Source organism: Melanotaenia boesemani, chromosome 10 (genome assembly GCF_017639745.1).
Source record: "Melanotaenia boesemani isolate fMelBoe1 chromosome 10, fMelBoe1.pri, whole genome shotgun sequence".
Classification (NCBI taxonomy): domain Eukaryota; kingdom Metazoa; phylum Chordata; class Actinopteri; order Atheriniformes; family Melanotaeniidae; genus Melanotaenia; species Melanotaenia boesemani.
In genome coordinates, this window is record NC_055691.1 from 34,564,592 (window position 1) to 34,589,890 (window position 25,299).

A 25,299-nucleotide genomic window follows, 5' to 3' on the forward strand; every position below is an offset into this window, starting at 1 on the left:
AGGCCTGCATCAGCAACAGCTTTGCATGCAATGGCGGAGGTGCATTGGTAGGGACAGATTTGCATTTGTGGTTTCATATCATGAGACATTACTCCCTCTCTCTTCCTTCCTCTCTTTCTCTCTCTGTGTTTCGCTGATGTGGAGGAGCTTTCTGTGACAGGCAAGGGGGCAGAGCGGAGACATTGGAGCATAAACCCGCGAAGGTTCAGGCTGCAACAGATCTAAGCATAGCATAATTTTTTTTGCAAATTTCCTAATCAAACACTGGGGAAAAGTTCATGTTGTCATCACAAACAGCTACGTGTGCATGCATAGACCCTCAATTAAAAGATAATCAAACAGCACTAATTGAAGTTTTACTTTATGACAGTTGGGTTTGTTGAGTTTGACTGTTATAAAAGCCTCCTTTGTATCACATTTAAAATAGTGTCAGCCACATTTTAGCTCTTCTTCTGTGCTTGTTTTATGAGAGCATGAGTGATATACAGCAATGGAGACAAATGCTGAAAGATGTGTGAGTATAAAAACAGCAAAGCTCAGCGTCCCATTGATTTTAGGTGTCCAATGACAACAATCTGACGAACTGATAAGAGAGTTTCTTGCATCTTTCATCTTCACAATGTGCTTAGATGAGTAGCTTCTCTTAAAAAATTATCATAAATTGTGAAAATGGCCATTTTTTTAAGTCTACAAATGTCTTACTAAAGTTAAAATGAGATTTCTTGGGAACGTCATTCTCATGCAAATCAGCAGGCATGCAGTATGTTGTGTGTGTGTGTGTTTTTTTCTAATGGGATATGGGAATCCTATTTAGATGACAAACGCATCACAGACCTGCTGGGTTGCTATATTGTTTTCATTATATTGTCAAAAAAATGCATAGGCAATAATAATATCATTGTGCCGCCTGTTTCTGTTGTCAAACTCTAAACCAATCCTATGATAAGCAAAGAGCAGTAAGAACAACAGATGATGTAGGAATATAAACCGAACATAACATTTGAATTTCTGCATATTATTCTGTGGTTATCTTATAGTTTTTTCTATGGTACAGTGTTTAGATGTTTTGACTTCACTGAAGAATGTGCTTATGGATTCCTTGTCAAGTTTGCATAATGCTTATCTCATACTAAAAGTAAAAGAAATGTGTATGCTTTCCACTGTGTATGACGGCTTCTTCCATCCACGTATGTGAAGCATTTATTGTTCCTTCTCTATCATGTCTTCTATGAAACTCCAGCCAGCAGGTTGGTAAAGGACGGTCACATTGACCCCTATCCTTTTGTCCATCTCTGTCCTTCCTTTCTGCCTCTTCTGAAGCCTGTAGACAGATGCCTCTGTTCATTGTGTGTGATGTTTACTTTGTATTGGTGTGTAATGGTGCTCTAAGATACTGTTGCCAGAGTGTTGTGTTGGTGTCTGTTCCATTGCTGCCCTTTAGACCCCAATAACCACCCTTTGTGACAGAAGGCCTTCAGTTTCTGAAGCACTGCTCTCCCCTCATTTCCTTATTTGTGTGTCTGCATCTTTGGAACTTGTGTTCTATTTGCTTCTATATTTCACAGTTTCTCATTGTCTATCACTGTGATGCTTTCTGCGTCTATGCCTTTAACCATATCTGAGTCTACAAAGAATCAACTGTGCCCTTCTGTCTCTTCACCCAGCACCAGTGAGCAAGGAACAGGGGGTTACAGTTGTAAATTTTCCCTTGAATATGTATTCATAGTGTTTTCATTCATTTACCTCCAAAACCCCCACAGGTCCATAATGTCCTGTAGCATCATTCCCCCATGCTGTTTCCCACAGTCTGTCTTCTTGGTATGTACAGTTCCAGTCAGCCTGAGGCCAGACCCCCTTTTATTTCATGACCAAAACCATACCAGAGCCCGCCAAGGCCCGAGGGGGGCTGGTTACCATGGTCACAGTAATCAGCATTGAGAATTTGAAACTTTCCAAAAGCTGCCTTGAGCTTCTTTGGACTGTGTCATGCTGTTAATATATATTACAGATGGATAGAGAGGTTTTCAGTTTCCTTATTCAACCCAGAAAAGATCATTCTGGAGCTGAGTAGGATGAAAACCATTAGACCAATGACATTTGCTCCTATGATGATGACTCCCAGAGAATTTCTCAAAAGTGCTCTGAATTGTTAGCGGAATCACTGTGTTGTTGGCTTTGTAATTCCCATCAGAGACATGAGCTCATGAAAGTATATTAGCCTATCTGACAGGACATCAAGCTTTTTGAGCAAAAGTTAAGAACTGTTTGGAACTGCAGTGCAGTTGAAGTAAGAGAAATGATATTTCTTGTTTTCATCACATCATAGATGCATATCGTCCATAAAATGATCTCTTATTGTGTTTGTGTGTGCGAACAGCCTGTTTCTAAGCTCATGTAAGACTGGTTTGCTGCATGGTTTGATGAATATTCTTGTTTTTTCTGTTTGTTTGTTTGTTGTTTTTTTTTTATGTGACAAATTTCTTCCATATTGTTTGTGTTTAAAATACCACACTACCCCAACCCCTCCCCATGTTTGTAGAACTCACTGATTTGTGGTCCTGCATGGTTTTTATCAACCTTGGAAATAGCCTAAAAAGAGTCATAAAATAAATCCTTTCTGATGAATGCAATTATCAAGGCTACAACTGGAGATTAACGTTAAAATAACACACCAGCTTTCACACATTTAAAGCAACTGTTTTGGTGTAGATTTGTTGTTTTTGTGCAAGTGCTGGTCAGATTGGTCGATTGTCTGCAGCTTTCTCCTTTAAAAGCATTGTATAGTTTCCTCCTCTGACCTGTGCTCCCTACACTAAGTAGCTCTCCATTAGCTGCTATGAAGTATGAAGAAAAAGTTCCTTGCAAGGCTGTAAATAAAATGACAATGGTGCAGTTTACATATGTCAAAGTTTTTTCTTGTTGTCACTCACATCATGCAAAAAACATTGAATAAGAAATAAAAACATCTTATCTCTAACCACGTTAAATTTTCTTCATCCACAGGGCTCCAGAGATCATCCTCGGACTCCCGTTCTGTGAGGCCATAGATATGTGGTCGCTTGGTTGTGTAATAGCTGAGCTTTTCCTGGGATGGCCCCTCTACCCTGGAGCTTCAGAGTACGATCAGGTAACGTATTATGTGGTCTTTCAATTTGTCCCCAGTCTGTGTTTAGGCACTAGAATACCGATGAATTTATATATGCAAATTTTTGTTTATATGTTTGCATTTTTGCGTGTTCTGTCTGCTTGGGAAGATTCTCTCTCTGAAATTCCCCTGACAGCCCCTGATGATTCTTGCGGAGCCTCCCTGTTTATCTGAACAGATGCCACAGAGCCACTTGTCCAATTACTGCAGCCCCTGTGCTCCAGAGCAAGACACTGTCGCATTGCTCTCTCTATCAGTCAGAAGGGGGCTCAGTGGGGAAACCTTGAGCAAGTTGTGCGCCGTCTCCGAACAAGCTTGTCTGATTTTTCACAAGCTCAAGAACTTTGCATGTCTCATTTACAATCCTCAGATCAGTCTTAGACTTTTAAGCTGAGGGTCCTGTTTGGCTGTGGGGCTCATTTCTACCACATACGCTGTAGAAGTTAACATCTGCCTGTATTTCTTTAAACTCCTAAAAGAGCAATTTCTGCCAATGCAGGGAGGCATCACTGTCTTCCAAAGTTAAATACAGCATATGTGGGTAATTTCCACTTCTGTTTTACAGATCCGGTACATCTCGCAGACACAGGGTCTGCCTGCAGAGTATTTGTTGAGCGCAGGGACAAAGACCACCAGGTTCTTCAACAGAGATCCTGACTCTACCTATCCTCTCTGGAGACTCAAGGTACAGCTTGAATGATACAGATGCAATGCACAAACACACATTTAATCTAAGCTGGCAGGTTAAAGTTTTTTTTTTGTTGGTAAAAGCTGTAGTTAACGTCCCAGAAACTCTAGAAACAAGGCATGAACAGTTAATGGTTGTATACTGATCGTAATGAACCAATAGCAAAGAAGTTAATCCCATTAAACCCTTGGAAAGAAAGCCTCCATATTTGGACCATTAAACAAATGAGGAGAGATGTAAAGGGTAAGTGAAATTATTATTTGGGTGTCTTTTTTAGTGAGTTTAATTATTGAATATGTCTGTATTTATTGTCTGTCTTGGTAGGATCATGTATATACTATATATGAGACAGAGATGGCCTTGCTGCTAGCTACATACAGAGTGAGAGTGTAACGAGAGCAAAATGGAGCTGTGTAACCTCCTCTCACTGCACATCTATGTAGGCCACTCAATAAGGAGCATTAACTTCACTTGAACTTTTGCATGCTACTCAGAGGTTTTGCATATTGAGTTCCTGAGTGCATTAAACTGCAACACTGATGCTTTTCTGCAGGGTATGGTGATGTTTTTTGTCAATCAATTTTCTCCTCACATATATGAGCACATGTTTCAGCAGCTGATAATTGCAACTGGCCTTTTAATGAAGACATTATGGCAACACTGAGCATGCTCCCAAGTCACGCGTTTAGCATTTGTCAGGTAAACATCATGCACCGTTTTTAAGCTTTTAGTTCAATTTTATTTGATTATAATTGTTTTTGTTTTTTTTTTTCATTTCTCAGGATTATGGGCTAATAATCACTTTGTTATGATGATTTCTTTTTTCTAATGATTAGAGCTGGCAGAAGCTGTGCTGTAACTTGTCAAGGTATCCTAGTGTCTGGCATGTGCTAAATCAAGGCATTCTGGACATGTTTTTCTTGCCTCTTTGAAGAGTGACTGCTCAGCTTTAATTTGACCTTACCACGTGTTTCCATGTCACAGCAGCTGTGTTGCATTGCTGACTGTAATTAAAGATACTGTGTTAAGTCAAGAGATATTTTATAGTCAGGTCAGCACAGATATGTTTGGTGTAAATCTGCATCTGTTGAAACACAATAGTGACATGCTTGTACTTGTCAAGTACACGTATGTCCAGGTGCACTGATGTAAATTGGAGTAGTCTGTATCTTGTTGCAGTGTTTGAGTAAAATGGCCTGTTTCTCTATATGAAACCCCTCCTCTATCTTTCTTAGCTGTTGGATGAGTATTTCTGTGCTACCCCAGGGTTGCTCAGAGGGTAAACTGAGGTCTGCAGCATATCAACAACGAGGTTATAATGAGCCAAATGTAAATAGTCCATTTCCAGAGGGGAAGTTTGATGGGATTTTAGAGGAGCATCTGCTTCTTGTCTCCCACAGACTCCAGAGGACCACGAGGGTGAAACAGGGATCAAGTCGAAGGAGGCTCGCAAGTACATCTTCAACTGCTTGGATGATATGGCGCAGGTACGCTGTTTCAGTATCACAAATCAAAGCCCTTCCCCTTCCCCACAAATTGGACAATATATGTATTTCTCGCTCTGTCTTTTCTACCTGACTCATATTTGAAGCTTCTTTGATGGGGATGTACAGATCCAGCGCCAGTTTTGATCCATCACACCCCAAGAATTATCTGTCAAATATTTGAAATCCTTTTAAATATTTATCCTGCCATGGTCTGATCTCCAGTTGCAGTGTAGTTCCGCTGATACATAGAATTTTACAGAGTGAAATGAAAGCAGCTGTTCAGTGAAACCCCTGCTCAGCTCTGCCGCTGCTCTTCATTTTGCTTAACCGCTATCTAATAACTAACAGATATTTGAACTGAACATGTGGTGTGGCTGGTTGTCAGATTTGATATGTACAGTTTGTTTCCTTATTTAAGCTGTAGTGAGAGTTGTGGCTTTCTTGACTTTGTACATATGAAGCATATGTAAGCATATAAAAAGCAAAGCCACAAAAAGCTGTATTCTCCCCATTTTTTCCCTTAGATACCTACACATACCATACAGTGCGTTACATGCTTTAGAGGGATCTAACTAGCCCAGTTTGACCCTAGCTCAACTGGTTAGGCCATATCTGCTCTAAACCCTGACTGTTTACATAATTTAAACAAGTGATATTATCTTAAATCTTGTAAATAATGTAAAACTGTCAGCAGACATGGCTGAATGTAAGGTCCCTTTCCTCAGCGGGTCAGAAAGAGCTCATCTCTCCACATGAAGAAAGTTCTCATGTTTCCATGACATTTTAGGACATGCCTGACAGTGAGTGATAGTTGGTGTTGTTTCGTTCGTCCTCGCTTGGTTCTGCTAGCAGACACTGGTGTTTATGATGAAAAATGACAATGTGTTTTTTCCCAGGGCTCCTCAGATATCTTGACTGTGGTCTTGTCATCATGCTCAGTGATCAAGCCCCTGATAAAGTCTTGCCAAAAGATAAGATTTAGGCGAGTGAATTTCTTCCTTTGGAAGATGGTCGTCCTGATTGCAAATAAGCAGGAGCCTTTGGAAACTATCCGTGTGGATACACAACACATGTAGCTCCTTAAATAATGGAGACAATTATGGTTGTCCAGTAGTGCCCAGGGCCGCTGTCAGACCAGTCTAGAATAACATGTATTCAGCTGGGACAAGATGGTTATCACTTCCTGGGATTGTTAAATTTGCAGTTACTGCGCGCACACACCCACACACACACACGAAGCACACAGTTTAATGAAACCAACCTGCACTGGTATGATATCCCCTGGGTCATCTCTGTCTTCTATGCTTCAAGCTCTGCGTCCTGTTTTCCTCTGTTGCAGCCTGATACAGTTTTCAACAGAAACACAGAGGAGGTACAGCAGAGCAGCACAGGCTTAATGTGGGAGAAAACTGCCTATTTTGCCCCATCTTGCTACCCTGACCACATAAACAAGACAGCATTGTGGACATCTGTCTCTGCGTGTATAATGGATGATATAGCTGAAGGCCCTGCAAGACAGAGGGGCTGGGTGCCAGTAAAAGATAATGTAACTCCTCTCAGTTGTGGGAAATGTGTGGAAGCTTTAGTCACAAGTATATATCTAATTTGAGTAAATCAGACACCAACTTACAGTAAATGCCGGACCCCGCGAGGGGTCTGATATAGATGGAAGGAAAGCCGGAACTGCTCGAAAATGGATTCACTTTGATTTGCAATTCTTTAGTATCTCCAGTGATGGGACTGAAGCCATGTCAGGGGCAATGGCATGGGCTTCATCTCATCTTTCTTTTATCATACACACTCAGAAACACACTATTCTTGTCTTCAATTATTCTTCTCGTAAAAATAGACACAGTCTTTAAATTGAAGCTAAATCTGCAAATGTGGGATTTTCTAGAGGGCAGGTCTTCATCATGCATGATCCTCATCTTGATCTGACCCTTTTAACATCTGCCATCCCTGCCCTTAGATTGGTACATCTGTGCACACATGTGACATGTCACACAGCTTAGAATGACCATGTGAGCTACAGTCCCTCATTTCATTAGTGACCAATGTCATTTTTTGACACATCAGATGGCTTTTCTAATCTAAAAGAGTCACCTAGTTTATTAGATGGCATCTTTTAGCTACTTATTATTCATTATTCATTGTGGATTTTGTGGCAGCTAACTGTATACATCTCCCCAAAGTCATCTCCAGTAGAAGAGGACAGTGTGATTATTTTTCACCTCATTCTGCAGATTATTCCTTTATCAAAGCCAGCGTAGATGGGAAACAGAGAGGGATGGTTACAGAACCTAAATAACCTGCATACAGAAAGAGGATTGAATCAGATTTGTTGTGTTGACTGGCAGCACATCTGATAGACCCTGGGGCAGGCCTATAGATAAGCCACGTGTCTTTATGAAAAACAGGCCTGCTTCCACTGCACAACAGTCACAATAAACAAGGCTGCTTGTCTGTTGCCACGTTCACAGTCCTCGCACCGCCTGACAATCTGCTTGTTTGCTAAAGACCAGACTTGCTATATCATGACCTTGTCCCATTTCCTTCATTCCTCACCAGATATGGCAACACTAAAAGTAGTTCTAAACATCACAATTAGTGTACTGCATAACACATCAGTCATTACTGCTCTGTGTTGCTTTCCATTAAAGCATGTGGAAAGAGCTGCTTTGTCCAGTATTTATCCACAGCCTGAGCCACAGTGTTTACTGCAAAACATTTGAAGGCAGCTTCCTAGAAATTCTAGTTGCCATGTTCACTTTTTTGAGCCTCTTACAAAATGATGTCCTGTGTGAAAAAGCTTTTTACTGGCCAAAGACAGTGTTTATTGGCTTCACTGTTTTTGTTTGTTTTCACATTTCAGGGACAGATAAAAATCTCAGTGAAGGGCGCCCGGAGATATTTCAAGTGGTGCTATGAATACCACTGCAAATGTTTGTAATGTCACAAAGGTGCAAGGTTATCACTAGGCTCTATGCCACACACTCTGACACCCTAACTTATGAGGCCTTGTGTGTATTAATAGGTCGCTCCATGGGAATACGTTGTGGGAGAGATTTTCCTGTCATCCTGTGGTGCATGAAAGACCTTGAGCTCTCAATCAGCCACTGAGGAAGTGTTTGAAATGCTTAGATGTGTGTGTGTTTGTTTTCCTCCTTCAGGTGAACATGACGTCAGATCTGGAGGGGAGCGACATGCTGGCAGAGAAGGCTGACAGGAGGGAGTTCATCGACTTATTAACCAAGATGCTGACCATTGACGCAGATAAGAGGATCACCCCCATCGAAACGCTCAACCATCCCTTTGTTACCATGTCACATCTCCTCGATTTCCCACACAGCACTCAGTATGTGCTCACCGTGCACTTTATTTAATTATCAGTTTTAATAGTAAAATCATAAAACACAGCACTTCCTTCTCTCCCGTCTCCCTCACTCTCCCTGCCGATGCAGTGTGAAGTCATGCTTCCAAAACATGGAGATCTGCAAGCGTCGCATCAACATGTATGACACAGTCAACCAGAGCAAGACGCCCTTCATCACCCATGTGGCCCCCACCACCTCCACCAACCTCACCATGACCTTCAACAACCAGCTGAACACTGTGCACAGCCAGGTAAGAGTGTAAACAGAAACCCCCTCATTCATTGGTATGCCGTGAGGCAACCACTGACAGTGAACTTCTGTGTTGTCAGATGGAAGTATGTAAATGAGGTTAGCTGTGGTTTATTGCATTTGCATGGTAGGTTTCAATGAAGTTATTGCCATGAAGCTGATATGCCGTATATAAAAACAAACACAGCTGAATAAATAAAAATGCAGATGAAAGACATGTGCGTGAGACCTTCAGATCATAAAATCATAGGATACTCAGTGCAGAATATTTAACAGCTTTACCATAAACAAATATACAGTACATGTGCGTCATGATGCTAAGTTAAAGCAGTCAGAAGTTAGAACTGTGAATTTTGTTTTGTGAGTTGTTGAACAGCTTAGCAGACAGTGAGTGGCTCTTTGTGGACTTTTAATATTTATTTTCTGTACGTTCTTTCTATTTGTCTGCACGTTTCCGAGCTTACTGGGCTGCCTCTCTGCCTCAATGCATGTATATCTGTCTGCCTGCATTTCAGGCTGTGCCCCAGGTCCTGTGGGATTGTCACAAAGTGCTGATTACACACATGACAAGCACCACTTCCTGCTTGCCTTGCATTCTGGGGCTTTCAGGCCTTAAGAATCCCTTTACCAGGCTTCCTCTCTTTTCCCCCTCCTCTCACTCCTGTCCTTCTCTTTCTTCTCTTCTTTCCTTCCATTTCCCTGGGTTGAGCCTGTGGTGCTTTACCGCTTCGTTCCTGCACAAGGCTGTGAATCGAAACTGCTGACTTTTGGCTTCTGCCGGAATCACCGAGCGTCTGGTTGCAAGGTTTTCCAGATTGTACACAGTTACAACTCCTGCTATATCCAACAACCCCTCTTTAGTAAACAGAGTTCTCGATCAACAGCTACATCAAGCCAACCCACACTGTTTGGCATGCAACAAATACCCAATCTTGCTGTGATTTAAATGGATTAACATTCCCTCAGTCTGCCTTTTCTTTGCATCTGACTCTCAGGGCATATAGACAAACTTAAGTTAGTGATTTATTCAGCTCGAGTCATTTGCAGTGGAGAGCATCTTTGGCTTGTGTTTTCCTGCTTGCGTGCTTGTTTTTTGATGAATGCCACAGCACTGTATTGATTATGTTCTCTCTACCAATTTTCATCGAACTCGCTAAAGAGAACAAGTAAAAGATGAAAGCTATTTCTATGTTTATCCCCCTAATGAAAAGGGCTAAAATTAGACAGGAACAGCTATGGAGAAGGTTCTACTCACAGGCTGAAAAAATGTCATCTCTTAAAAGCATTTGTTTGTATCTGAAATGTTCCCAGGTGGTCTCAGTATTCCACATGTTTTATTAATGGTGACAACAAGCTTAAGTTACCTAACTTTAAATTATTATACATTGAATGTTGGATATGAAATATTGTGTAAGGCATTGTTCATTTAGAAGCTCAAAAGTGAAGCATTTGAATGTCAAATTTTGCTGCAGATTATTCAATCATCTTACATTTACAATAAAACTTATAAGATACTTTCATTATTGCTCTAACACTCATTTAAATCATCTAAGTAAAGTGATAATGAGGGACGTTTTTATGCTTCTGTGTGGTTGATGTTCATTAATTAAAACTTTGATGTAATTTCTAAACAATGTATCACCCAGCACATCATTCTAGTGCGAGCTAGTAAAAGCTTTAAATGATTTGCCTTCATTTACATTGATCAAATTTTGCTCTTTGATGCTTGATTATTCTTGGTGTTGTAGCATTGATTGCATCTCCACTCACACCCTTTTTCTCCCACTAATTAATCAAATCAACTGTCTGCATATTTTAAAGCCAATTCCCTCTTTAATTGGCTTTCATCATTCTTGGATGCCCCTTTTTCCATCCTCTTTCAGTCTTGTGGTTCGTTTTGTACATTTGGGTCTCCATTACTTTTGATTCCTCCTTGGATCACCTTCACTTCCCTGTCATTCCCATTAGTACCTCTACTCTCATAATTTTTATTTTGGTCCCACCATTCCTTTAGGCCACCAACCTGGCTCCCTCCTCCACCAACAATGCCACCCTTTCCTTTGCAAGTCCTGATGTCTCCATACTTAACTACCAATCTGCACTCTACCAGCCCTCCGCTGCATCCATGGCAGCTGTGGCCCAGAGGAGCATGCCCTTGCAGCCTGGGGCTCCTCAGCTCTGTGCTGCCCGGCCAGACCCCTTCCAGCAGGCGCTCATAGTCTGCCCACCAGGTTTTCAAGGTAAGGAGTCCTTTCCAGTCAATATGCATTTGCATACATGGCTAAAAGGTGATAACTTCAACCACAGTAGAAGGAAAATAACACCTAAAGAAGACACATTTTTTCTGAGCTCTTTGAGTTAGTTTTATAGATACCGCGCCAACATCCGTTGCACATGTTCTTTATTTCTGCACAGGGCTGCAGGCATCCCCTTCCAAGCACACCAGTTACTCTGTGCGGATGGAAAATGCTGTTCCCATAGTGACGCAAGCCCCTGGTGCCCAGCCTCTGCAGATTCAACCTGGTCTCCTTACACAGGTAGGAAAAGACACAAGTGTCACAGCAGGTGAACTAATGGAGTTATTTGGATCTTAACAATAAGAACTCCTGTCAGGAACATTTCTGAACTTTGTACCGCTCAGATTCAAACAGAGCTTCCTATTCTTTTGTGAACCTTTACTAAGAATAGTATCTATCAATGTAGGATGGAAATCACTTAGTGTTTAAGGCCCTTCTGCTGCTGGTTCCTTCCCAACTGCGTTAAAGCAAGCTCTCCTGTGCGCTACTACCCTCCCACTGAACCAGCTCTTCTAAAGGCAGAGGCTGTTATGGTCTGATAAACTTAAAGGTAAAAGTCACTTAGACAGAGAAGGCCTTCAACTGGGCCTGCTCAATGGGGCCAGAGTTTTAGCTGCTTATATGCAGTTTTTGCAAGGAACAGAGACCGACTGTGCATCACTCTCTCTGCACGATGGCTTCTATTGCCGCCACATCTTTTTCCCTATGGAAATTTATGTGAAGGCTTTAAATATCCCTGAGAATCCAGGGAGTTTGAAACGCTCCCTTATCTCCAGTTAATCATCCAATAGGCAGGCAGGCAAGCAGCAAAGCTCTGTGTCTATGCCTCTGCACATGCCCATGTTTCTGTGGTGGGTTAATCTGTCAGATACCAAATGGTGATTAACTCCACGGCTGCTTCCAAGTCAGGCGCTCCAAATTACAGGCCTCGGAGGATCCTCAGAGGTCAGGGGAAGCTTGGATACAGCTCAATATGACCAAAAACCTCAAAACATCATCAGATCTACAGATCTAACAAAACAACAGTGAATGGAAAAAAACAAGACAATGGGTTTGTGTCCTAAAGAGAAAAATGTTCGTTGCATTAATTAAGAGTAAATTTTGCATTTCTGCCATGCTCTGCAGGTGTTCATGGTAACCTCTGTCTGCACACATGTTAAACAAAGACAGGCAGCGGTTAACATAAGCAGATGGTTTATACAGGCCAGCGAACAGCACTCCTAATAACTGGGTGTGTGGTGTGTGTATTTCTCTGTGTTTATGCCTTTACTGTGGGAGGTCTCACAGATGTGACTGAGTTGTGTTTCTCTCTTGGCTTTGCAACTTCATCCATTCACCGTTACACATGCACCCTTTGCCCATTTTGGACCTGTTGTAGTTTACGCCCTCACACACCCAAGCACCTGGCTACGCAGAGAGAGCGAGCAATGACCGAGGCTCCAAGTTTGGAGGAAGGGAAACCAGTGGGACCTTTATCTGGAGCAGGAATGCAGAAAATGTGGAAACAATTGGGGAGTGAGAGCTTGGGCTTTGTAAGCCCTGAGGTGACAAAGGGATTTCACCCAGGGAGTGCAGGTCGAGGTGGGAGGCAGTGGGCCGCTGATAGTGATGGTAGGCTCTAAGAAGAAAGAAAATAACCTCTTAACTGGGTTACCATTTCAGGGCAGACAAGCTGGTTACACAATGCAGACGCCTAGTGAGAAAGGCATGTAGAGTGCCAGGAATGGAGATAGAGCAAAGAGGAGGAGCAGGAGATGGATGGATGTATTAGTCTCTTAATGGCATGTTGATAAAAGGCCTTGGATGTGGTCTAAGATTTAAAGACCATCTCCAGCTCTAGAATGTTCCATTAGAGATGTCAGTCATCAGTGCAGAAACAAGGCAGTCCTGTTAGCCTGCAGATGCCCCCTGCAGCCCTGGACTCTGCAACCTGCCTCAGACAAAAAAATATTCACAGAAGCATGCGAGCAGAATATAGAACAGAAGAGCCACTTTGTGTCAGAGGATAATGGAAAAAGACAGAGCAAAGCAAAAAGATAACAGTAAAAATAAAGCTGCTACATCCACAGATTAGCTGCTTTGCATTTAGTTTTTTATTATGCCTCTCTTTTCTCCTTTAAATGTGCGTGCTTGCAGCTCACACTGATGCCGTTGTAAATACATGTGCAAACAGCATTAAAGGAACAATTCATTAGCCCTGACATTAAAGTGCTAATCAATAGAGCTGCATTAAACTATTAGGGCTACACACACAGTAACACACCAACATGTTCAGGCATGCATGCACACAAACTCATCTTGGCGCATCTGGGGGCATATGATGGTGGCTGCTCCTTCTGTTCTATATCAGAAAATATAAAGTAGTCTCATTCAGAGCTGATTCAATAGACCTGAGAATTTAATTAAATCGTAGACTGATTTGACTCAAGTCAAACACATAATCACACACACTCGTACACACACGTGCATACTTTAGCACACAAAGGAATGACCCGCTGTATCTTCATTACGTTCTGGTCTTATCTCTTTGGTCAGTGGATGTCTCCTTGAAGCTGGCAGAGTTTATCTTATTTTTGCCCAGCAGCCAGTTTAAAGCTGCAATTATTTGCCTCTGAAAAGAAACTGTAATTTATCACAGCACATTTAAGCTGATCAGCTATAATCAACAAGTTTCTGCATGCATTTAAAATGTTTGGACAAAAAGATGAAAAAGATAAAAGAATATAATCTTATGTAACTTTGCAGCTTTTGAGGAGCTTTGTTGAGAAGAACTCCCTCTTTGGATGTTTTATTATGTGACAGCTGTCTGTTACTCTGTGTCTGCTAATCTCTGTTCATCCCCCGGCCCCATGTTGTCCTTCCACAGCAGGCCTGGCCCAGCGGCACCCAGCAGATCCTGCTGCCCCCAGCATGGCAGCAGCTCACTCACACCTCAGTCCAGCATGCCACTGTCATCCCCGACTCCATGAGCAGCACACAAACTCTCGCCAACTGGAGGTGAACATTGCTTCTACTCTTTTGTTTTAGATATGCTTTTTAAACTTTAATCCAGGAGAGCACCAAATAATAATGGTCCAGACTTTTTAAACTCACACTCCTTTTTATTAGCTGAATAAACAAATCTAATTGGCTGACACTTTAAAAATAAAGAACTTTGTGCACATTATACTTTTTTATGTCTCTTTTACACTTCAGATGTCAAACAACATAAATAATGTGTAGCTTAATAGTCCAAAATGTACCGAAGGAAGACATGATGCCCGAAGACGAATTGACTGAGGAAGCTGACAACATGTCCTTTATCTTTAATGAATCACCATCTCCAGATGAGCAGTTCTTCTTTAACACGCCCAGATTTACCTCAGGGAGATGGGATATATGTACATGTAGAGACATCATGCAGAGTATAGCCTGTAGTCTGCCACCACAGTGACATGATAAATGGATAGACTGATGGGACCAGGCTCTCTGCAAGGAGATAAGGAGGAGACAGGTATATAATGTCCGTGTATGGACGGCTGCTGGGGCCATGTATGCGTAAACTCATGCCATCTGTGACTAGACACCCCCTCCCTGTCTCTCCCGCCCTTCCTGTCCAGTTGCGGCTCAGTAAGTCCTCGGAGAAAAGATTGGGAAAGTGTCGCACTTCCTCTGCAGAGCTATCGCTCCACAGCTGCTGGTGTCAGCTCCTCTGCCCTCCCTCTTTGCTCCCTCCATGTTTCCTCATCTCCTTTGAATCTCTTTTGAAAAGTTAGCTGCTGCCACCCACTGGCCTTTGTTGGAAGTTCTTCCCCAATCTTTATTATTCAATGACAATAATACATTTCACTGCCTGATATCAGTGTATGTTTTTTCACTTCTTGTGCAGATTTCTTATTGCTTTTAAGGTGTGGTAACACTTTTCTTTTTGTTAATTTACAGGAATTCCCACACTCATGGCAGCCATTATAATCCCATCATGCAGCAGCCGGCGTTGTTGGCTGGCCACGTTACGCTCCCATCCAACCAGACACTCAATGTGGGTGTTGCACATGTTATGAGGCAGCCTTCAACCAATAACAACTCCTCTTCCAAAAAGAACAAACAGCACCAGATGTCTACCAGGTACACTCAAATCGTCCTAGACTTTTTAAGTCTTAAATCTGCATCATCTTCAGCTTTTGTCTTCCATAATTACTCGTCCCCATCTTTGTTTTTCTCTAAGGAACGTGTCAGCGTATGAGGTGTCGTCCTCCCAAGTGGTGCTGTCTCCGCAGCGCTCCAAGCGGGTGAAGGAGAACACGCCCCCACGTTGCGCCGTTCTACAAAATGGCTCGACCTCCAACTGCCCACCCACGCAAGCATGTGGGGGCGGAGGATGGGGGGCTAATGAAGCAGAGCAAGCCTCCAGCACCACGCGTGACCATCAGCACCAGCACCACGTCCCCAGACAGACCATCATCATCCCTGATACGCCCAGCCCCGCAGTCAGCATCATCACCATCAGCAGTGACACAGATGAGGAAGATGACCAGAAACAAAACAACGGGTTGGTCTTGGTGCTTTTTATGTTACATGCACCATAAAAAAACCATAAGGGGCAGTAATTTTAGATCAGCCTGCATAAACAGAATATCGGGCATCGACTTTGGTTAGCTGGAGAAAAGTTTCTTGCCATTCTTCTGCTTCTAATTGGATCTGTATTCTTTGATACTTAAGAGCTGTTTTCAGTGATGCATCTTGTTGTTTTAGGAATGGATGACTATAAAATCATAAAATGCTATCTGGGCCACTAGAATCATTTGTCAAAAAGGAAAAAGTCAGTGACAGCACCTTTTTGTTGTGACATGCTTTACAGAAAAATAAGCAAGTGTAGAAAGGGACAGACATTAATAGAAACAACAGATTTATACCCTGTGAAACCAGCAATGCATTAATGTGCTGAGTCAATAATTTGCTTCAGGACATCAGGTTATTGTTGAGATAGATGTAGGAAATATATATAACTATTTATGTTGTATTTATAGTTGTTAACTTACAGTGCCAGTGCAGTGTGAAATAAGACATTTCCCATTTACTTTTTTCCAAAATGGTTCAAAATTATGCACATGCCGTTTAAAATTCACACCTTTTATCTTGATTCTGTTCCCCCTCTGTTGTCTCCAGCTCATCTTCTAAGCAGAGAAAGAATGTTATTAGTTGTGTGACGGTCCATGATTCGCCGGAGTCAGACTGCTCGAGCAACAACAGTCCTTACACTTTGGAGTCAAGACCACCCAACAACAACAGCTACGACACAAAGACCACCATCCTGGACAACTACAACAACGGAAACCCCCGCACCATCATCATCCCCCCTCTCAAAACGCAGAGCAGTGAAGTCACGAATGAATGTGAGCGCCTGATGCCAGGTAAAGGACTCAGTGCAGAGTCCTGCAGCAGCCAAAAGCTAACGTGTTGATTAAAGCACTATTTTAGCAAGTTTCCCGAAGTCTTAATGAAATGTCTGGGACAGCCATGAATTTGCATCACTACTGAGTCAGCCCATTTTAGAAGTCAAATGGTCTGTACTTGTATAGCACTTTTATTCAAAGCGCTTTACATACATATACGTCACATTCACCCATGCTTCACACACTGACGGCGGAAGCTGCCATGCAAGGCAGCTCAACCACGATCCACAAGCTCTCCGGCCTGGGATTGAACTGGCAACCCTTGGGCTACAGGACAACCACTCTACCCACTGCGCTGCCCACCCAAGAAGTGACCGGACTCCACTCTGCTTGTAAAAAAAAAACAAAAAACACCAGCAGACACCAAACTAATATCTTCCTGGGTCATGTGTTGATCGGATCCATGTCGCCAAAACATTACCTCCATTACATATTATCTCGATTAATGCTTCATTCTTCATTAACGGCCTTCTTCTCTGTGTTTTCTTTCAGTCAAAGGGTTAATGTTGAAAAGGCGATGTTTGTTTATTTAATGGCAGAACATTTTTGCTTTTAATGATGAATGGGAATTTCCAAAGAGGTCAAATTTCATCCGCATAAATTCCAGTGACAATCTTTAGTAGATAATTACTTTTTAAAGTGATAATCTTTAGTAGATAATTACTTTTTTAAAGTTAACAATATTATTCAGTGGTCACCAACTCCGGTCCGATATTCCATCCTGCAGGTTTTTAGTGTTTTTCTGGTACCCTCTACAGTGCCTACTTTCTAATTAATGAAGCCTCTTTTTTAATCCTGACAGATGGGATGAACCATCAGAATTCAGCTTACAAGTTCAAATCCTCCAACGGAGTTACATCTGGCAATAATCACATACCAGGGGGCATAACTGGAGGCGGGTCCTATCGACAGCAGCGCTCAGGGCCACACCCACTTCAGCAGCAGCCCCTCAATCTCAGCCAGGTATGAAGAGACAGGACTAATCCCTATAAGCTAATGTGACTCCTTGTATGTAACATCAGATCTTAAAGCTTAACTTTTTATGACCAACAGTTGAACATGACAACATTCTTGTATCTGTTATAAATATGAAGCTAATGTATGCATGTTGGTTTTGTCCTAAAGGAGCAGAATTTGTCCACCAAAGTCACTAAAATTTTGATCATCTCCACCTGCAGGCCCAGCAGCACATGGTAGCCGAGCGAAATGGAGGACATCGGCGCCAGCAAGCCTACATCACCCCCAACATCGCTGCTCAAGCTCCATACTCCTTCCATCACAACAGCCCCTCTCACACTGGCAACGTTCACCCACATCTGGCTGCCACACACCTGCCCAGCCAGCCCCACCTGTACACCTACACTGCCCCAGCTGCTCTGGGCTCCACCAGCACCGTGGCCCACCTGGTGGCGTCACAGGGCTCAGCGCGCCACGCAGTCCAGCACGGGAGCTACCCACCAAGCATCGTCCACCAAGTTCCTGTCAGTATGGGCCACCGCATGCTGCCCTCGCCCACCCTGCACCACAGTCAGTACCAGGCTCAGTTTGCCCACCAGGCCTACATCAGCGCCTCACCCGCCTCCACGGTCTACACTGGATACCCGCTGAGCCCCACAAAGGTCAACCAGTATCCTTACCTCTAGAGAAGACACTGACTGACACTGGAGAGCCTGACCTGGCGCTGCTGCTTCCTTCATCCCTCCCTGAGCACCCATCATCATCCCAAACATCCTCTCCTCAGCCTCAGACATAAACAGAGACAGAGGAACATGCAATCCTCATGAAACTGTCACATATAACTTGAAGAAATAACGACAGAGAGAGAAAAAGAAAAATACGATTCACAGCCTCTTGAGAAGGGAAAGGTGGCCGCTGAATTTTAGAGGGGTACAGTTCAAGTTCTCTTTTAATTTGTTTCCTCTTGAAAGGGCCAGTTATTACTTTTGTTTGCCTACTCTTTGCTTTACTTTAAGACAAAAATGATGTCTCATTAGTTTTACAGGGAAGTCCAAAGCCGGACTTTTGGGACAGTGGAGGTTTTCTGATTTATTTTCTTTAATTTCCCCTCAAATATTTGGGAAGTGACTGTTGAACAGGGGTTACTGACTGGAAGTTTGGAATCCCAAGAGATTTGGGACAAGGTGAAATACGAAAACCTGCTGCTCTTCAAAGAAAAAAATATTGATGGCCTTTGAACTGTCTTAGTATTTCCAAATCATTCATGGCGTGGGAAGAAAAGAGAAGCGACTCCACCCACTCCACCCTTCTCCAGCAGAGGAGGCTTCTGGAAATATAACCAACAGAAGACAACAAAGTTTTTAGTGTATTTATAGATATTGCTCCTTTATTTTTCACCTTTCTGATACTTCAGTTTTAGGTAGGTGTCTTAGCTGGGCCCCGTTCTTAGAATGTAGCAGTCTGCACCTGTTTTTGTTTCATCTTTCTTGCCCTGATACCAATAGATTTTTTTCCCTATTTTTTTTTATTGTGATTGCACAAAGTGGTTATAATAACATAGGCATGTACAACGTGATTGTCTGTGTGTGCTACTGTCAGCCATGCGTGTGTAGTCCATCCCTTAGAATCCTCTTTAGTCTTTAGGTTTTGACCATTGTTCCCTCGTAGTGCCTTACAGATTAAACAACACAGTTTACTTGGCTTGGATCCTGAAAGCCACAAGAGACTATAGCTATAGTTAGAGAGACATGTTCCCCCTGGTTTGACATCCTAATCAGGGCAGTTGTAGCTTTCTTCCAGGTGTAGGCTCAGCCCTTGCTGTTTCTTGCCCATAATGACAGCATACCGTAGATGATGAAGATTAATGTCAGAGCAGATTTCACACTGAGCTATTTTATTATGTGTGCATGAGATAACATGCCCAGGGTACTTACCAAAGTCACAGATAAATTCTTGTTACATTTGCTCTGGAAATTCTTGTAAATATAAACATTTTACTGTTTAGCTGTAGCTGTAGACCCACCCAAAACGTGGCTTTAGTTTGGATGATATTTGTTCCTGTAAATCACAGAGTGAGACATGTGTCATGATTAGAGAGCAAAGATGTTAGCTCAGTTGTCGTGTACAAGGTATGAGTTACAGTATAATGTTTGAGACACAACAGAGGGTTTTTTTTAAGGTTAAGAGCTAGTCCGAGAGAAGGGCCTGACAGAAAGTGATAGTTGCCATGAGGGTGATTCTGTGAGGCCAGAGATAGCCTGGCTGCAGCGAAGAGACCGAGCATCGAGGGGTGTTTGAGAGAGATACCGTGTAGGCGTGAGTTAAGGGGGCTGGTTGAAAGCGTAGGGTCAGCTTAGGAAGGAAAACTCTTTATTTAATGGGACTATAATAGTGGCAAGTTGGCAATGAGCAGGTTGATAGTAACACTGAGCCCAGGTGGTTGGTTGAAGCCCGATGAGTGCTCCCTCACCTGAATGCACACAATGCTTTGCATTTCTCCATCAAAGACATTAAGAATTTTATTTATCAAGCTGCAGGAAGAGAACAGAAGGGAAGTGATACAGCATACACCTGGAAGGGCACCTTGTGGGTGGTTAGTTGAACACTGTCCATTTGTCTTCGAACCAGGTACACCACAGACATCACCACGCCAGCCAGACTGGAAACGCAAACACTTCGAGAACCAATAGGGCTGTCGCTTTGTGTGTTTGCTGCCTAATTGAACAGGTTTAATTTTCTTGTAGCCAGTAATGAAAATAATCTCCCCCCTGTTCATTTGTCCTGTTGAGCATGGGCACATCAGAGCTACTGGTGGTTTAGTGAAAGCCTTCCCCCTCTCCTGCATCGTATGCCATAGTATTGCATTTGAAGTTTTTTTTTTCTTTTTAACTTAACATTATCTTGAACTTTTTGACGTGGCTGTAGTACATGTTGTGTTTATTTTTAGAGATTGTTGCAATAATTCTTTTGGATAAGTGTGAGTGTGTTTTTATTATATGTCAGGCTCATTTCTCTTTTGTAACCTGGGGGGTTGATGATGTACAGTAATATTTAGTATTCTATGGAGGTGGTGTGCACCTGTGTAAAGTGTTGCAGCACTGCTAAGGATAGAAAGTGGAGAGTTGATGATCATCCACCGGAGCCTATATAGAATTTTACTTGGCTTGAGGGTGCACCACCCAGGTTTGCAATTCAACAGTCTCTTAATAAGCCCCTGGAGTTGTCTTTCATCCTGGTACTTTCTTTACAAACTCTCTGCTCCCCATCAGCTCCAGCATGCAAGCCTTGGGTCCAGGCACTTGAAGATGTGATTACATAATATGTTGCTGGTTACATCATTTGTCTATGTTCTGTTGTTGTCTTTTTTTCTGTTTTATCTACTTCATTTCCTCTGGGTCATCGTCGAGGCCTAAGCACACACGCATAAGGGAGATGATTTTCCATTGGATTTTTTGGGGGGCTCCTTTGTTATGACACAAACTACTGAAACATTCCACTATTTTGAGGGAATTTAGCATAACCCATGCTACACTGCTGTCCTATCTCCCCTCCCCCTGCCCTCCGCTCCTGTCAGCACGGGGATTGTGCTGTCACTCAGACTTTCTTGCTCGTCCCACCAAAGAATTTAACAGGTTGACCATGTACAGCACAGCACAGAACAAGCAATCCTCCACAGCATTGCCAGATAGACAGGCAATAACTTCTGGTCTCATCTTTCAATGCTTAACAAGTGCTTTTGAGGACGTGTTGTTTTACCACCATGAAATGCATGTATGAATAGAACATACAAATGCACAGTGAGGATTTAACATACTTCATGTTAACAGCACAGCCATTTCTTTGTGGACGTTCAGCTATGAGAAGAGCTGCAATTTGTTTTTCAATCTTTTTCTGTTTTACTTTCATTTTTCCCACTCTTAGGCCCTCGTTTTGACTGAATCAGTGAGGAATAATTATTAAACTTTTCTCCAAATTCTTTTATAAGGCAGTTTGTTAGTTTGTTTTTTTTCTTCACTGTTGATGTTGTAGCTTTATTAGTGTTGTGAGAAAATGAATTTGTACACATAAAAAGGTTGTGTCACTTCAGTAGTGTGCCATGGAATAAAAATGACCTGAAGTAATCAAAACGTACCAACTATACCTTTAAAACTACGGTCATCTGCACAAAATGAATGTAAAACCCGACCACATCCGAAATGGTTTTAGATCTCTCTCAGTGACCATTTTGTTCATTTTCTCACCATTTTGTGGCCATGCATGATGCAATAATTATACGTGATCTCCAGTAAAATCTCATATGAGGCCGATGGTGTAAAATGACCACCAGCCTCAAGATTTGGGGATGTCCAATGATCATTATTTTCTCAAAAATTAAACATCCAGTTATGCGAAACCCTGTATTTTGCAACATTGTGGAAAATAACTTGATGTGTATGATACCTTTGTCTATGTTTTTGTTTCACATAACCAATGTTTAGTGTTTTTTTTTTAAAAAGGGGAATCAGAAATGTGAGCATTAATGTAGATCGAGTGACCTTACAATTACCAAAATGTGCTTAAGTAGCGTGTAAAAGTGTTCTGTGTTGCTAAGGTGAGCATAGCCTTCCCAGCTAGCAACTTTATTCTTAAATACTGCCTTCCAAATAACCAACAATACCTCCAAAGCTTTAAGGGGACATTTAAATTAGAGAAAATGAAATAAGGCAGTGAATCCATCTCTCTATATGAAGCCTGTCATTCTCCTTTGAATCGCACTCAAACTTCTAATAGTTCTCATTGTGTCATGATGTAAACTGCTCATCCTGGAGCTTTGGAAACACTGAGAAACATTCCTGAGAGCGTGGCACACAGTGCTGAATTAGTTATCTTCAAGCAAACTCCTGTAAGGTGACTTGTAGGTTAGCAAGTGAACCAACAACCTGCAACATTTAAACCACACACGTGTGGCATGAATCGCTTTTGCAAAGCCGCAGCTGCTTCCCAAAGTTCAGCGGAGTTTCAGACAGGTGTGAGGTGGATAAATGGTGCGCTGATGTACTCTCAGTCACCTGGAATTTCATCATTTACAAGCATTCTTAAAGCCCTTTTGGATGAGAATTTTGTTTAATTTTTCTCTTTTTTTAAAAAAACCTTTGTTAAGGGGATCTGCTCCTTTTTGCTGGCTATTCCTCGGGGGAATTCAGGGTGGGGTGGTCACGGTTTGATGCCATCAGTGCTAGCAAGTGTCATTTTATTCACCATGTACAAATTTAAGAACCAAACCTGATTCAAATAAGATTTCCTGCCATCTTCAGTTTTTGTTCTGCTGTATAAAACGAAGCTAGGAAACAAACTGATTTGTGCTAATTTCTCTAGTTTGCTATGTTGTTGGTAATATTGGTCCTAATTTCATTACTTTAAAATCTGCTTTCTTGTTTCAGATTATTGATATTTCAACAAATGAGCTATTTTTGTGGCGGTAATAAATGTAATCTGGGTGCAGTAGACCAAACTGCATCCAAATATAGAATGTTTTGTTTTCACCGCAAAAATTTTCATCTCTAAAAGTCGCAGACCCATTTGGAGTCCCCAGAAAATACTTCTAAATAGGTAATTAGCTATTGATAATTCAATTTAACATTTTCTAAGGACCTAAGAGTGCATCAAACCCTGACCCCCTTTTGTGTCCATTGCTGTATGGTTTCTCAATGTTGTAAAATCTCATTCTTTGTCAATGAAGCTAATGTGTGCTGCAGTATTTCCTAGTATATTTCTCTGTTAACTGTCTTTTCTTAATTATTATTTTTTTTCTTGGGGTGTGATGTTCCATTATTTCAATCTGTTGATGTAGCGTTCTATGTATACCCTGTTCCTTAGCCCAATATTATCAAGTATGTTATGAGAATGGATATTTTACTGGCTTTATAGAATGTTTAAATAAATATAATAATGACAATAAGAAAAGGATTAATCAAACCTCCTAACAAGTTGAGTACTTGCTACTAAGCGCTTGTGTTTCCATTATGATGTTGTGTGCTTCTCTTTAATAATTTTCGTTGTAGAAAAATGGAGTGAATTTTTATTAGGCTTAAAAAAATCAACTAATGATACCGGTGTAAATTTTACAGGAAGGTTTTAACAGACAAACAGCTTCATCATATAGAAGAGTATAGTTATTTTAATTGTCCTCTTTACTAACTGTAGGGTGAGAAGGGGCTCGCGTTGTGGTGAACTATGTTATAGCTTGTTATTCACTGTTACTTTTGATCATTTTTTCGGTCTCCGAGGTGAATCGAGTTATTAATGAGAATTTGTATGCTCACATATGCATATTGTATATGTGTAGAAATGTAATCACACTTTGTCTTGGATTTACATTAAACTGTTAAGTCACGGCATCTGTCTCCTGTTTTCTGCTGTGGTGAATGGCGTGAATGCTTGAGATTGGTTAGGATAAGATCATGCAATCTTATAGAAATGCATGACATGCTACTGCTCTAAATTATTAAACTGGTTTTGCACTCATTTAGAAATAAAAATCTCAAGCATCAGTAGAAAATTCTGTTTTGAGACCAGGGGATCAAAGTTGCTCATTAGCAAAAGAATGGCCTCAAGCATGACACTGAACGTCGAGGAGGTGAAGAATACTCTTTTCTCTTAGATATAAGTAAAGTATAGAATGTTAATTCATTTGATGAAACATCTTTTTACCACTGTTTTTCTAGGTATTTAGCAGAGATTGTTTCAAGCCTCATTTGTTTCCTCACAACATCTGAGCTCAGGAGGAATTCACTCTATGTAGCAGGACCCTTCATTGACAATAGTTCTTCATGATTGGATGTATGTCTGGGTTTATTTTCAAGCTGCAGAAGGAATCTGAGACCAGTCTTATGCATTCTTGTTAAAGCTGCGTGATGGATAAGCACCTAAACATCTAAAAACATAAGCATCTAAAATACCACAACTCAAACATAACACAATTCAAAGTGCTTTGCATACATTCAAACCTTAAAAGTGTATGTAAACATGCTTTAGGACATTTAAAAAGAATTGTTTTTATAGTTTTAGACTCAAGTTTTTAAATTTAAAATTAAAAAATAAATAAATAAAATAAAAGTAAAATACAAAAATGACTTTAACCTACTTTATATCAGAGGTAATGATGCGCTAAAACAAACTGCTTAAGTTCATCATCATAAAGCACAGAATTAACTAACATTTGATTTGGGAAAGCAAAATGAGAAAGATGCACGATGATTATGACATTTAACAGTACCTGCTCAAGGTTGTGTTATCAGCAACGTCACGCCTACCTTACACTACCACTAGGTGGGGGTGTGAATCAAGATGTTCACATTTAGGAGCTGGCGATGACGTGATTGGGTTATCATCTCCATTTCTTTTCCTGCACGATCCGTACAAGCTGCAAAAACAGGCCATGTTTTGGGCCGTGAATTTATGAATTTGAAATTTGGAGCATCCGCTTTTCTATAAAAATGTAATAAGCACCAAACTTAATGAGGATTGTTATTGATTCTTGGCCTACATTCTGTTGTTGCAATCTTCTTTTAAAATGTCCATGAAGGGTGCTGGAAATGTAAAGTTAGACATGTTGTAGTAAAGTTTGGCATAACAATAAAAAATATAGAAATATATTAAAGAAATGAGGGGACAGTAGTTAGGTAGATGAC

General features: G+C 41.4%; 1 protein-coding gene across 4 annotated transcripts in view; it reads left to right on the plus strand.

Annotated features, from left to right (window-relative positions):
• hipk2 (homeodomain interacting protein kinase 2) overlaps window positions 1–24,004 on the plus strand; it is a 67,936-nt gene extending 43,932 nt beyond the window's left edge. The window contains exons 3-15 of one of the 4 annotated variants that reach the window (XM_041996407.1): window positions 3,004–3,127; window positions 3,711–3,830; window positions 5,234–5,320; window positions 8,491–8,675; window positions 8,782–8,944; window positions 10,958–11,183; window positions 11,359–11,480; window positions 14,107–14,237; window positions 15,162–15,344; window positions 15,445–15,768; window positions 16,386–16,630; window positions 17,475–17,635; window positions 17,851–24,004. In XM_041996407.1, the coding sequence (XP_041852341.1) occupies window positions 3,004–3,127; window positions 3,711–3,830; window positions 5,234–5,320; window positions 8,491–8,675; window positions 8,782–8,944; window positions 10,958–11,183; window positions 11,359–11,480; window positions 14,107–14,237; window positions 15,162–15,344; window positions 15,445–15,768; window positions 16,386–16,630; window positions 17,475–17,635; window positions 17,851–18,315 (2,536 nt within the window). In that variant the 3' untranslated portion in view covers window positions 18,316–24,004. The remainder of the gene's footprint in view (window positions 1–3,003; window positions 3,128–3,710; window positions 3,831–5,233; window positions 5,321–8,490; window positions 8,676–8,781; window positions 8,945–10,957; window positions 11,184–11,358; window positions 11,481–14,106; window positions 14,238–15,161; window positions 15,345–15,444; window positions 15,769–16,385; window positions 16,631–17,474; window positions 17,636–17,850) is intronic. The other 3 variants (XM_041996410.1, XM_041996409.1, XM_041996411.1) reach the window with 3 other exon arrangements.
• Window positions 24,005–25,299: the final 1,295 nt, after the last annotated feature.